Source organism: Erpetoichthys calabaricus, chromosome 10 (genome assembly GCF_900747795.2).
Source record: "Erpetoichthys calabaricus chromosome 10, fErpCal1.3, whole genome shotgun sequence".
Lineage (NCBI taxonomy): Eukaryota > Metazoa > Chordata > Cladistia > Polypteriformes > Polypteridae > Erpetoichthys > Erpetoichthys calabaricus.
In genome coordinates this window covers 64000060-64015017 of record NC_041403.2, presented here as the reverse complement: position 1 = coordinate 64015017, position 14958 = coordinate 64000060, and the positions used below count along the sequence as shown (strand labels likewise).

General features: G+C 35.6%; 1 protein-coding gene across 2 annotated transcripts in view; it reads right to left on the bottom strand.

Annotated features, from left to right (window-relative positions):
* Positions 1 to 14621, bottom strand: part of rasal2 (RAS protein activator like 2) — a 260725-nt gene extending 246104 nt beyond the window's left edge. For both annotated transcript variants that reach the window (XM_028811332.2, XM_028811333.2), the window contains exon 1: positions 13663 to 14621. In XM_028811332.2, the coding sequence (XP_028667165.1) occupies positions 13663 to 13852 (190 nt within the window). In that variant the 5' untranslated portion in view covers positions 13853 to 14621. The remainder of the gene's footprint in view (positions 1 to 13662) is intronic.
* Positions 14622 to 14958: the final 337 nt, after the last annotated feature.

Sequence of the window (14958 nt, the reverse complement as noted above, 5' to 3'; positions counted from 1 at the left end):
ACTAGCCTATTGAACTATAAAATTGCATAGCTATTTAAAATACAATCAAAATCAAATATAATCAAGATAAAAATACGTCCTAATTTGTTGTAGAATGATACCAAAGATGACTGATATTCAGCTTAAAGTTACTTTTAACAAGACAGAACCAAAATAATGAATTCACTTGCATTGAAAATGATCAACCACAGCTGACCGGTGAAGTGGACCACTAATAACTTTCTTAGATTCTTGCACTTCTTTCAAGGACTACAGAGTTTGGCCAATATTTGAACTAAATGAGCAAACTAACTTTGTTCAATACCAAAGAAATATAATTGTCTGAAAATTACTTGCATGGTGGTCTGTGAAAAATATGAATGAGTTGGCAAAGCTTGTGTATGTAATCTTACTGTGCAGTGCAAAAGCAGGGAATGGTTAATATAAACATTAGGCTGGAACAAAATGCATATAGATTTGCAATTTTATGCACATAGGGAAAAGATACAAGCATTTTTAAAGCATTAATGAAGGCACTCTCTTTAATCTCTGAATTAGCCAGTTGTATGTTGAGCAAATGCTGCAGACTGATAAGATACAAGGGATGGCACACCAGGGCTTAATGTCTAAAATTGTATATACTGTATGCCACAGTATGTCACTTAGAAAAGGAAGACCAAAGCTTTTGTTTGTGTTGCTAAACTCTGTAAACTTGCACACTATTCTTCTTAAAATATCATTGTGATTCTCAGATTACAAGACTTATGACTTATTTTGCCCAAGAAATATAATTATTACTATTAATAGTAAGTGCCTTAATTTAGGCTCAGTATATTGCCTCTAATGACAAAGAATAAAGGATACTATATACAGTATACTACAAAATAAACTACAGTATATACATTTTTAAGGGTTAATATATCCTTGATTTTCTTTATTAGTAAATATGTCATAAAAGTAATCAACACATATACAGTGTATATTGTATTGCAAAATCCAAAGACATAACAAAAGGACATTAACTGTGTCTCATTGCATAATATGTAACTTTTAAATGTTGACTTTAACACTTATTAACCTGAAACATGCTCGGTTAAAAAGTTTAGGTTTTTTTTCAGTTCACATCGTGGGTGTTATATTTGTGTTTTCACAAGTAGCCCCTTCCTCTCTTTCAAACCCAGTAATGGTGAATCATCTACATAGAAAGTCACAATAGCAGGTTACTAGGACTTAAAGTCAGACTGCACAAGCAGCTTTAAGAATGAAGAGTGATAAACCACTTAAACACTTCCTGTCACACACATGCTACTGAGCTCACAGGGCAAGTTAATAAGATTACATAAAATCCCCTTTCTTTTCCCTTGATATTTCCCAGGTTAATTATAAAGAGATTCAGCTTCAAGCAAGAGGTTTCAAAATGATCAGTTTTGACAACAGGATAATGGCAAATACCCATGCATTACAATTAAAAAACTATAAGCTCACCAGTGTCACAGCATTTTGAGCTTTTAATGAGATCAGGACATAGCACACCTAAACTATGCCATTTTAAACCTCAGACATAGTGGGATATAAGCAAACATTGTTTTTTATATGCTGTGTGTTTTCTTTACTTAATAGATTTTTTCAATATAATTAATTTTATGAACCATTTCTCCTTCCTGTCAATTAGTTACGAGTACATGCCCCACCACCAACATTTCTAATTTGGCAAACATTAGTAAGTTCAACAGCTTTCCAGTTTATTAAGATATTACACAGTGGCTAGGTAGGGCAGTGGTTAGCACTGCTGCTTCAAGGATACCACATCCTGGGTTCAAGTCCCATACCCTGTTGTTGTCTATGTGGGGCGTTAACATTCTCCCCATGTTTTCATATGTCTTCTTGCCACATCCCAAAAGATATGGACCTGTGTGACAGTGTTTGTGTGAGTATGTGTATGCTAGTGGGTCCTATGATGGCTTGCTTTGGACCCAACGAAGCCAGTACAGGCTCTAGATTCCCAACACTCTGAACTTGGTTACGTGAATGATATGCTACATTGTCTTAAATTATTCTACCCTGTTAACTCTATAATAAACTGAATAAATAATTTTAAATACTGTACAAATCATAATTCCAAAAGCTAAAATGAATACAACTTAAACTTGATTAATTCTCATATTTACCAATACAATCACCTATCAATAACATGTTCCTAAAAAATGACTGAACTGAAAACACAGCCTAAAATCTGTGGCACCCTTTATAGGTTTTGCCACAAAATAACAAGTAATACTCTTTTGTACCATAGGTGTTTGCTTTATGATTACACTTAAAAAGCATCTGTGCGTTACGACAGAAGGCAAAAATGCCTGGAAGATTTTTTATGAAATTTGTCTGGGCATTTAATGGACAGCTCAATTTAGAACATAAATTAATAAAATGTATGTCACAGCCAAGGTTTTTTGCCTTGTTGAATAAATCAGGGAGCTCTAAACACTACAAGGAAGCCCCTGAAAAAGATAATAAAAATTTATCATTGAAGAACTGCAGATAATACAAATTAATTATTGAAGAACTGCAGTGTATAGTTGCATCTTACAGAACATCCTTGATAATAGTCCATTTGGAGGGGTTGTCAGAAGAAAGCCCTTACTTAGAAGAAATAAGATTAGACTGCTGTTGTCTGAAAAAATAACACTGGGTACCTTGATGCTATGATCATGTGAAATTTAAAATTATCTTGTGTCTTTGTGTAATTTCATAATTACCATGTCATTTAGTGAAGGACAATTAAAGTTATGTAGTGGTTTTTCTGTAACTGGCTTGATAAATTCTTGTTCTAATAAGTATGAAGATACCACCGATAACAACCTTCCAGAAAACTGTGACATAGTCACAATCATATAAAATAAACCTCAAAACCAACAAAGAAATTGTTGAAAATAAACAAAGTGTGCTTGCAAATGGCTTAAACCCAAGCAAAATCCTCAGTTTAAACTGAAACGGCCAGTTCATAAGTAGATGTTCAGAAGAGGAACCTAGAAAAATCCGTGCACACCGGAATGTCCAAGAATTTTCCCAAGGTGTTCTTCAGTGCAGTTAAGCAATGTTAGAAAAGCCTTTGTCCTGTATTCTATGTAAGTGGAAAAATACTAATTATTAGATATACTGTAGGTATCTAATAATTTTAGTATCTTTTTTGAGAAAACAAAGTGTTACCGATTTAACAACAAATTACTGACATATTTAATTAGACTAATTTTTTACTGGTGCCCCATCCAGGGTTGATTCTTGCCTTGTGTCTACTTTGCAGAAAAAAGCTCCGGACCCTATATTGTTAAAATGAATAAAACATGGACAAAAATTAATAAATGGATTACTAAATGCTTGCAGTTTAGCATTTTTTAGGGAAAATATATTACCTATGCTTTAATTTTATAGAGATTTATTTTTTCAGCTTAATTCAGAATACTAATTCTCATATAACTCATTACTATGGCAGAAGTCGCTAAAAAGGTAAAGAAATACTGTACAGTTTGTCACACAGAGTACCCAAACAAAAAATTCAAAATGAAACAAAAGCACAATATTTTGCTAAAGAAGCAAAAAAGAAAGGTAGGCACTGAGAAATATACAGATCATTCTTTTCAGCTAAACAAAGATCAGTACGGTAGTTTTAAAATGAAAACAGTCAGCTTCTAAAAGATAAATACTTAGTTCCCTTAAATGAAAGAAGGCAATCCTTCCAACTAAAACCCCACACACACCCCCCACACCCATGGCAGATCTTCCTCAAAAGGAATGCAATGACGACAGTAAATGTCTGGAGTCCAGTGGTCTGAGCTCATTAACAGAAAATAATAAAAAAAAAAAAAGGTCCCACCGATACTACACTGAGTCACAGAGAGAAGCCTGACAACCTTCCACTGCCCTCTCAAACAGCCTTGCTGCTGTCTAAGTACAATCACACCATTCACAAGACATAATCTTCTAGAAATCTCCAGCAAGGTTCCTCTTAGATTGCCAAAAAAGGTCTTCCAATATTTTTTTTCTTTCTTTCAAAAAAAATGCTAATAGTTCTCACAAGTATTCAGAATGGATAATATGTCTGTCTCCAGAGAGCAGCTACACAAAGAACAGTTAGTTTTTGTATTATTATTTTTCAAATTGGGGTTTGCATTGTGAGCTCTTTTGGTTTGCTGACCAGTATTAATATATACTGCAAAGATTCATTATTGGGAACTGGAATCAGGCCATTATAATTTTAAAGCAAAGCTTAAGTAGAAGCAGTTACTGTTAAGTGAATTAGACCACAAGGACAAAAATAAAGTAACCCTTAAAATACAAGAATCATCTTTCAACAGAAAGTAAGTTACAACAGGCTACACAAATACATTCTAAAAGTTACAATTTGCGATTAAACCAAACTGAAACAAAACTTCTTATACTGTACAGATTATGGGTGGTATTGTGGTTCCTCCAGTACAGGAAGCTGATTTAGAAACCCAGCTCATTGTCTGTGTGGATTTGCTCATTTCCCTTTAATCTGGATTTTCTTTAGGTACCCTGAATTTTCTCCCACATTGCAAAGATGTTCAAGGTTAGGTTAAGTGGTGACTCCAAAAGTCTCCATTGTGGATGTGGGTGTGTGAATAACTGCGATGTACTGACATCTTCTCAAGAATTTTCCTACATTACATCAAGAGCTGCTGGATAAGTTCTACTTTCTCATAATCCTGTACTGAAATATACAGATGTAGCAAATTAATGGGTGATTATGTTATTACTCACATCATGAATCACAAGTCTTAAAAATTTAGTTCAAACTGAGCTAAAGCTAATGAAAGGTTACTGATTTGGAATACATGTAAAATAAATGTACTACCCGAACACTATATACTGTACATAAGTTAATATAACATTTTGCCTGTCCACAGGCAAAAAACTAACCCTCTTAACACAGTACAAGCTTGCTATAGCATGAAGGTTACCCTGCCATCGCTGGGAACAAATCAGGAACTAGCCTTGGAAGGAGTGCAAGTTCATCATAGGGTCCGCTCACAAAAATATTCATACTCACTGACATGTGGCCAATAATTATATTATATAATTATATTAATTATATAATAATTAATATAACATGCATGTCTTTGGATAAGTGGAAGGGAAACTGGAGTACACAGAGAAAATGCAAACAGATGATGCAAAAATATGAACACAGAAAACAAAAGGGTTGAAAGATTGAAATTAAAACCACTGGATTCATTAGGTAGCAGACATAACCAATGCATTACCATGCCAACAAAAATGATTAATTACTTTACAATATATTATTATTTTACAATATATAATAAAATCAAAAAGTGTCTATAACATATTATAGCACCAATTTAAACAAGTAATTAGATACAATACATTTGTTCAGGGCTTAGAAAATTCTACTGCATTCAGCTGAAGCTCCCAGTTTTATAAGAACTGTAGCTTTTTGATACTATCTTATAGTTCTTTATCTAAATACTGTATATCCATAATTATCTCCCAGTTCTAAAAAAAGGCAGGTGTGCTATGAATGGACATAAAAAGACAGTTGCTCCATAAACTCTTAATGAATACTATATGTTATATGTTTTATGAAAAAAAATATAAATACTGAGCCCAATGTACTTAAACAGTTAATCAGATCTGGTGAACGAACAGATTTCTATAGTAAACTTCAGCATTCACACCATCAACTCTGAGAAATGTTCACTTCAGAATTTAAATCTAATACTTACTTGATTTCCTAAAATCACTTAGTCTAATAAAGTGTGAGAGAAGATCAAATCACACAGATTATATTTAAACACTGGTCATTTACAAGTTATTCAAACTTCTATGTACTCGCCTTCTATCCCAAAACCATGCAAAGGAGCTTTATTTATTTCCATTTAAAAACTGACACATTTACATGCTTCCTGTGTCGCTAGTATATTTATAATACTCAAGATATGTCACTTGAGGAAAGTCATGCTCAGCTGGGCATGCTGCTTGACACATACACAGGCTATTTATGCCCACCACTCCCCTTCTCCAGCAAACTGTTCGACATTCCAATTTTCAAGTTTCCCATGCTCTGCACTGCCTTTATACTTGTAGTTCTATTATGAGTGCTCTTCATTCCTCCTACTCTTCAGTCATCCCAATGGGATGATATCCTTTTAACTTGCTCTGGGGCTAGTTATAAAATTAGCAGACGTTACAGAGATTCAACATCTTGAGCATGGAAGAACACAGTTGATGTTATCTATCTCTTTGAGTGAATGACTTTTTTTGATGGGAGTGGAGAAAAAAAAAACAAGCAATGAAACAGAAGAAACGTTTTTAAAAACCTAGAGATAATAAAAATATAATTACTTAAAAAGGACAAGCAAACAAAAAGATTTTTTTTCTGAAAAAATACAGTGAATCAATCTCCATACATTCATAACAGAGTGATTTTATATTGTATATAATTCAGTATAATATACTTTGAAATACTGCACATTCATTTAAAATATTACTTCAGTAATCAGATCTAATTTACTCACATCTGCTGGTTAACTGGCACTATATCTACTGGGATATGGATCAAGTTGCCAATGTAAAGAGCGGGATGGACCACGGTTTATACATACAAACCTCAGTGCTTTGAGCATGTTAAAAGAAAGTCTACTAAGGGTCTTAGGCTGAAATTGTATTTGTTTGACAGCTCAGTCAAAGGAGACCCATAAAGTGGGTCTCGAAGAAACTTGCAGAACCAAATACTGTATCTTGGAAGAGCTGGAGAATCCAGTCAGAATGAGGAAAGATTTGTCTGGTTCATCTTTCTCAGCCTGATGCCACACCACTCAATAGGAGTAGCAACAGATAAAGAATTTTTTTTTGACATGAGTTAATATAAGGCTTTAATTCTGGGGAATAAGGCTTCAACTGTACAATGTTTGGAAACCCCATTTTTTAATTTAAGAATTCACAGATGGCTCACTGTATGATGATGATGAATGCACTACAGGACGGGCAAAGCACTATGCATTAACCCTCTACTTCCCCTGTGGCAATATGGCTGCAGTTGGTGTTTTAATTGGTGGTCACATGTCATAATCTTACCCTAAGCTATATGGAGTAAACTTCTCATATCCCCTGCATTCCCCATGCCTGTAATAATTAAAGAGTAGAGCAGGCAAGATAACACCTTGATGCCATCACATGACAAGAATTGATCTTAGCTAAGTGGGTAGGAGTAGTGAGCGAGAGACAGCACTAATCATTTGTGTCTAACCATAGGCTTAGAGAGCATATGGATCACACAGCCATAAGTTGTGTTTTCCACTTTACAAGACGGATGAACATGACTTTAAATACAACTAAAAGGTTACAGAAGTCACTGCTATAGAGTAACATTAGTTGTGCCAGTGTGAAATGATCATTTCAGGTAGTCTGGTCACGCCACTATTCAGCCATGAAAGGTTATTAGTTTGAACATCACTGCCAGTCTTGTGACTGGAAGCTAACACTACAGAGACAAAGTCAGAGTACCAATAAAAGGAAATGAAAAATGTGGCTAGAGTTGATGAAGGATGCAGGATTCTAATGGGACAATACCCTTAGCTCTGTTTCATGCAACACCACAATGGCACAAGGCTAGAATCACAATACCAATGTCAGTGTTACAGATGGCAGCATTCTTTACCAATGCTGCCATTGCACTCTGTCTTGTTTTGCTGCCACAGCTAAATTGAATCCTTTCTGCAGAAATCTGGCACTAGCAGTAATGAGCAGAGAGAACTGGCATATTGTCTCACATGTTGGTGGCTAACAGACAAATCTACAGGATTACTGAGAGACAGAAACAGATTTCTTTCTGGTATTTTCTGCCTAGCTGTATTCAATTGTACCTCTTTAAGATGTGATTTTTTTAACCTAAAAAAAAAAAACCTGACAAATCTCAAGGCATTCTAAACCTCTTAAAGAGTGTACACAGACAGACTTAACAGCTGCATCAAATGTACATGAGAAAAGACAGTTCATTCTTTAAAAAAGGTGGTTTCAAAGAATAAATGACATACATTAAAAACACAATACTTTTTTCAAACATAAACTGGGGAATTCTAAATGAGTTCAGGGTATTCCCACTATTGCTTTACTTCATAGATGATGCCAAATCACCTCCTCAGTAGATTGCAAGCTTGTACAGGTGACTCTGGCAAAGGAAATTGCCATTTATTACTGTAAATTCTACTACCACATTATTTTATCAAGTCATTTGTGTGTGCAAAAAGTGTCAAGGAAGTACTATCAAATCTTATTACAACATAAACATGTTAACAGCCAATAAATGACAACTAGAATCCTACTTTAATATGTCTGATGAAAAAATAACTGAGAAATAGGGTGGTACAGTGGTTGATACCATTGCTTCACAGCTCCAGAAGTCCTGCTTTAACTCTAGTCATACTTTGTGTAACGTCTGCATGGGTGTTCTCCAGATACACTGTTCTCCTCCCATTTCCCAAAGACACAAAGGTTAGGTTACTTGCTCTCTCTAAATTAGTACAATGTGTGAATGTGTGTGTGCCATATGAATGACTGGAACCTCTTCAACCTCGTCACCATTTTATTCCTCCCTTGAATTTTATAGAACCAGAGGTGGATCTGACTCTCAATAAGCTTGTATTTAACCAAAAGTGTTAAAAAACCAGAGAAATGGATGTACAGAAAATTGAATTATAAACTAAACATATGTTAAAAAGAAACTTAAAGCACATTCCTGGATTCTCATAAATACAGTACCTTATGGCATTGGGGCAAACCAAATTTAGTAAACATAAATTGCAGGACAAGAATAAAAGCTCACTTACTCTCAAAACCAAATGGGTTTCTAAGAAAAAAAGAAAAAAGCGCCCGACCAGTACTTGGATGGCAGACTATCTAGGAAAAAACTTGGGTTGCTGCTGAAAGAGGTGTTGGTGAGACCAGATGGAGGGTGCTTACCCTGTATTCTGAATGTGAACCCCAATGCCCCAGCCCAGGGACAGGGTCACTGTGATGCAATAACAGCACCATCCTTCAGAGGAGACGTACAGTCAAGGTGGTTATAAACAATCCATGGCCATCTTTCATAAGGAGTATGATGTTTCCTGATGCCCTAGCTAAATTGTCCATTACAGCCTGGTTTTTCTGGCCTCCTGATTATCCCCTGTCCCTTACTGGCTAACTATCTCACTCACCACTTCACCACCAAAAAACTGATGTGTAGTGAGCATACAGGCACAAAAATAGCTGCCACCACAACAGCAAGGTGGAAGCTGCACAATGATGGTGGTTGAAGTGGGTCCCCCTCTATATGTAAAAGCACTTTGAGCATCTTAAAAAGTGTTATATAAATGCAATGACTTCTTCATCTAATGAAAAACATATATATTTTAATCTCAACATACTTTTGCTTGTTGCCAACTTGATCTTGATACTTTAGTACATGTGATTTCCATGTATAAGGCAAGACATAGTGGCCCCTGATATGTCAGTGCACACAGCTTCTATGCATAAGTCAAAACACAGTGGCACCATTTACCTCATCAGTCCACTTAATCCAATTTAGTGTCAAAGCTATTCCAGCATTGTTGGATGCATGGGAAGAGCCAGTCCGGGACAAGATATCAGTCTATTACAGGGAATGATCAGTTGTCTATTTTAAAAGCATGGGTTAACCAAGCAAATGCAGGAGGAAATCTTAAATATCCAAAGTAAAACAGACACAGTGGGGGCTTCTGAACTTCATGAATACATTTATCACGCCAAGGATTTGAACCCTGATTCTTAGAATAGTAAAATACTGTAGCTGCAAACACTAAACTACCATTCTACCAAATAAGTATAAAGATAATAATTTACAAATATAACTTCAATCTGTAAATATTAACTACAAAGAATAAAAACAGAATATCCTTTAGCACAATAATAAGAGATTACATTTGTTCACAGCATGACTGACAATACACATTCTGACATAAGAGTGAATGTCTGAGTGAATGCCCCAGCTGACATCTGAACCTTATTTATGCTGATAGATCCGTTCCCATGGTCTGTTTTTCTGAACCAGCTCATCTCTTAAGTGCTTAGTTGATATTTGTTCAGGCACCCTATTTCCTTTATTCTGAAATTTTAAGTCTCCTTTCCTGTGTTTCTTTTGTCCTTCCTTTCTGTTTATTTAATTTCAAATTTAAAACACTAATTTAAAAGAGGAAGGAGGGTAAGGTCATTAAGGAATTTAGAAGCTGTTCTAAGAGTATGGCCAAAGTATTTGTTTACAGTTAAATATATAGCAAGCAACAAGTAATAACTGTAAGAGTATGGCTACAAACAACTTAAAAACCCCACCAAATAATAAATAAACATATAAATATATAAAAAAATATATTTTTTAAAATGTAAAGACTTAATATGTTGCAAACTGTAGAGGTTATTCAAAAAAAGGCAATTCAACAGTCCAAAATATTCTTATATGATTGTTTATATACTGTACAGTCTAAATAATAACACTGGATAATATTGGGAGGCTAATCTACATTAAAATGGCTGTTTACTCTTCAAGATGATCTAGCTTTCCTTATAACTCAACCTCAAAAAGAAGTGCACATTAGGTTAACTGGCACACCCCAAATGGCTGTATTTTACCAGATATATAAGTGAGTACTGTCCAGGGTTAGTATCTGCCTTGGACCTGATGCTATTATTGCCTTCAGCAATGTTGAATTTGATTCAACAAGTTTAAAGATAAGTAGACGGCTCTACTTTTATAACACTTAAGAAAGTGATGGTAAAATTTTTAATAGGTATAATCTTTAAACAACTAAGTATGTTTTGCCTTTTGTTTAGTGTATGTAGAACAATCAATTTCAACTTTCAATATGTGTTGTGAAAAAATTACCAAAACACTGAATACTGGAGTAAAATCTTTAGAAAAGCTTATCACACAACATGTGATCAGGTTGATAGTAATTGAAAGACATTAAAATATTATTAGCACTAATTTACTAAAGCCAGACTTACAGGACTTAATTTTATGACTTTGCTTTGGACTGTGCTAAAAACTTCCTAAGAATTTCCAAAATAATAATCAAAGCAAATAATATTTTCTGCTTTATTAAATCATTTCACACAAAAATGGCAGATACTACATTAACGGTGTATAGAGTATTTTTGATTGTTCCTTCTTAAAACAATCCCTCTCTAAACAATACACATAGAGACTGTGATAATTAAAAAGTTGGATCCAAAATAAATAAACATGAGGGCCATCTTGTATGGCTCAAAATTTACAATGAATATGTACCTACAGACTGCTATTTTAACAGATTATAAAATTACTTTAGCTGTGTTCTTTTACTTCCATTCCAAAAAATTACCATAGGTAAGAAAGTGATCAAAACACATTGCTGACTTTTTTATAATTCATTTCAAAATTCTAGTAATATGTTTGATAGCCAAATATTTTGGGGCATGTAACAAACATATTTGCTTCTGAAGCTCTTCATAGAACCCACAAAATAATGCTGAGTTAAAATAATACCATTTTTAATTTTAAATTATTATTACACAGAATTATATATAAATAAGGTTAGACCATATTTATTTTTCACCACTAAAACAATTCTGAGAATTTTACATGTTTCACTTTATTATTACTTTAAAAGTAATGAGGAAGGAACTAAAGCTAAAGTGCATCACCCTTACTAATGAGGGAAATGCCAGTGAGGGAGTTTTTGGAGCAAGTTATTTTTTTAAGCTGAAATATGCATCTGCCGCATATAATAAGCAAATGTTCACAAGGTAAAGTTTTAAATAACAGAAAGCCTGTCAGATCCTGACTTGTATCAGATATTTCCAAGAATCCAAATTCCAGTGACCTTATGATGAAGAAAGCAGGTTTTAAAATGGGCCGAATGGACAAAACATAATAATTAATTCTGCCCAAACATATCCACAGTCATTGAATATAAGTATTTACAAAGATTACTAAAAGGATGAATGTAAATATCAACTTGTGATTTACTTACCTTCCAAAGTGAAGATCAAATTTATACAACTGGAAAAAGAATGTTATTGCATTTTTTAAATAACCATTTATTCATCCATAATCAGAACATACTTCTTCCATTAAGAGCAAATGGAAGCCACAATACCAAATGATCCCCAACATCACTCCTAACACCCCTATCTTTGATTTTCTTATTACGGTAAGACTTAGCAATAACACACAGCTCTGTCTTTTAAAGTAATTTTTAAAAATACATAAAAACCCTGGATTAGCTTGATTTACTTCAGAAAAATATTTGTCAACAAAGTCCCATAACCAATTGACAACAAGCAAACAAGACACAGGTGGCAGTGTGGAGTCTTACAGCATTAGACCTCCTGTTTTAGTTCCAGGATGTGTTTCTATCAAAATTTCTTGTATGGATTACTGAATATTGATTAACTGACCATTCATTTATCCATCCTCTAAACCAACTTAATTCAATTCTGTGTTATGCAGAGTTAAGAATCCAAGTATCATAAGTATCATAATACAACAAGTCCCACGTGACAAGAAAGCTTTGAGAAGGATTTGTGTTTACCTACAGTATAAAACACCTAACACATGAGGAAGCATATGGAAATACTCTGTAAAAGCCTAAAGAATATCATCTCTAGTTTCAGTTTCATCAAGACTCCAGACTGCAAACTGAACTGTACTGATACCAGATCTTAAAAGAAAACAAGCAATATTTTTTTTCATTCCAACCAAATCTCATACTTAATTTTTAGCCAGCCCAATTGCTTTAGCATAAACGGTTGCAAAGAATGCATAGGAATATTAAACAGAATAAAAGAAATCACAACTGCACTTAAAACAATTTAGAAAAAAAAACAGATTTGTTCATGTTACAACTATGGAAGTATGGGCTGCTACTGTTTTTATATTTAACTTGAGAGAACAATAGTTTCCGGGAATCTTGTGAAGGAATTAAATGCCAGCTAATAGACGGTCATCTTGTGACGCCTTAGTGTTCTATGACAGCACGGCACACAGACTTTATGAATCAGCAGGAACATGATCTACAAAAAGGTTAGTAAAGTGTTCTTGTTGCCACTCTAATGGGAAGGAAATGTTTTAAAGTCGAGAAACCAGATACAATATTGTTCACCTTCCATAATATATTTTGGTGCGAATGGTGAATGGTAACACAACGCCCAAATTCGCCTCACCTTTTGTTAGCCTTAAGTAAAAGTCACGATACTGGCTTGCTGGTTTATACTACAACAGTACATGTGTGGTTATAAACTCGTTTCCTGTTTTTTGTTTGCTTTTTTATTGTTCGAACGTAGCCGGCTTTTAATTTCAAAATAAATAACAGAATATCCGGCGGCAGCTGCTCCATTCCCGTTAAATGTCCACGCTCTTTAAAGAAGACTGGCACATCCTCTTCAGAGTAGCCTGGTTACACAGTTAAAGGCTGCAACACATTTTTCTGTATTTGCCACTTAACATGAATGTCCTCCGGCGACTGTCTGGATGCTCCATTTCTAAAGCTGTCTACTAACAAAATATCCTGGTTACCAGGCAGCAGACAGTGCCGACAAGGGGGTCCCCAGTGCAATCCCCACTAATAAAACAAGCAAATAAATGCGACCACCTACCGTAGACACGCACCCAGCCCTGCTGCTGGCAGACCGACTCCAATAAAATCCGATCGATCAAGGGGTCCAGGGTCACCGCTCCTCCGTGTAAAGAATCCACGTCGTCCGCGATCGAATCCGTTTCCATAGCGGAGACACTTCCTTGATACATCCCAGACCCTGTCAATGAGTCTATCCCTGGCGAATTCATTGCTCAGGCGTATGTTGTAATATGTAATAATAATAATAGCAATAATATTTATCGTACGATGTGATCACACACTCTTGTACCGTCCAAACAATTAGCTCACCCCTCACCGCACGACATCCAATCGTCTGTAGAATGTCTCTAGTGAAAAAACGTGATTGTAGGATTAAAGATTCTGCAGAAAAAAGAAAGTAAATCCTCTAACCTTCACTTCTATCTCATTACCACCTGCCCGCTGCGTTCGGTGCATCCGGTTCTCCAGATTATTTTACAAGGTGTTTTTCCATCCTTTCCGGTACACATGTGTATAATTCGTGCTTAGCCACGAGTTTCTATAACAATAAAGGGGGGGGGGAGCTTTCAAAGTTTCTTGCTTTGCCTGTCCACTTCCCTCTGCGATTTAAGAGCCGCGGTCCATCTGATGTACTAGAATACAATAGGCGATCAATGACCGTCTCCCACCGTTACTCCATATCTCGAGGGTTCACTTTTCACGACTACTGCTATGACTACTCCGACTCTTTTAGTAGTATCCTTAATCGACTCCAAAACTCGTCATTCCATCCCGCCACAGACAGTATCTTGTGCCACCGAGTGACCCATCCAAGTCTGACCTCGTGAAAAACTGCTCGGTCCTGCTGTCAAAATCCGTTGGTTTACAAAAGCAAGACTGGCACCCACTTAGCGTAAACTGGGTGAAAACACAGCTAAGCAGCAGCGGCGGCGGCGTGCAGTGCAAGTCTTAGGATCTTTCAGTCACAGCTCGAACAAGCCGGGAGTCAGCGGAGACAGGCATGAATTGTGGAACGCCGAGTAGCTGGCTCGAATCACCATCTGCGCTTCTCTGAGCAGACTGGATAATCAACCGCACATCTTTCACTCGCCGCTGGCAATGGGAGGTTATGGGAGGATAGGCTACAATGAGGAAGTTAAATGGAGGAGGAAGTGGGCATTGTGCTGAGCTTACGGACAAAAAGGACTTTGTCTTAAAAGTGTGTCTTACTGGATATATTTAAAGCAGCGAGATTTATCTTTTAAAGAATCAGAGTCAACCACAGACAATATGGAGTCTTGTCGGTTATAAGCATATTTGTTTGTTAAATTACGAG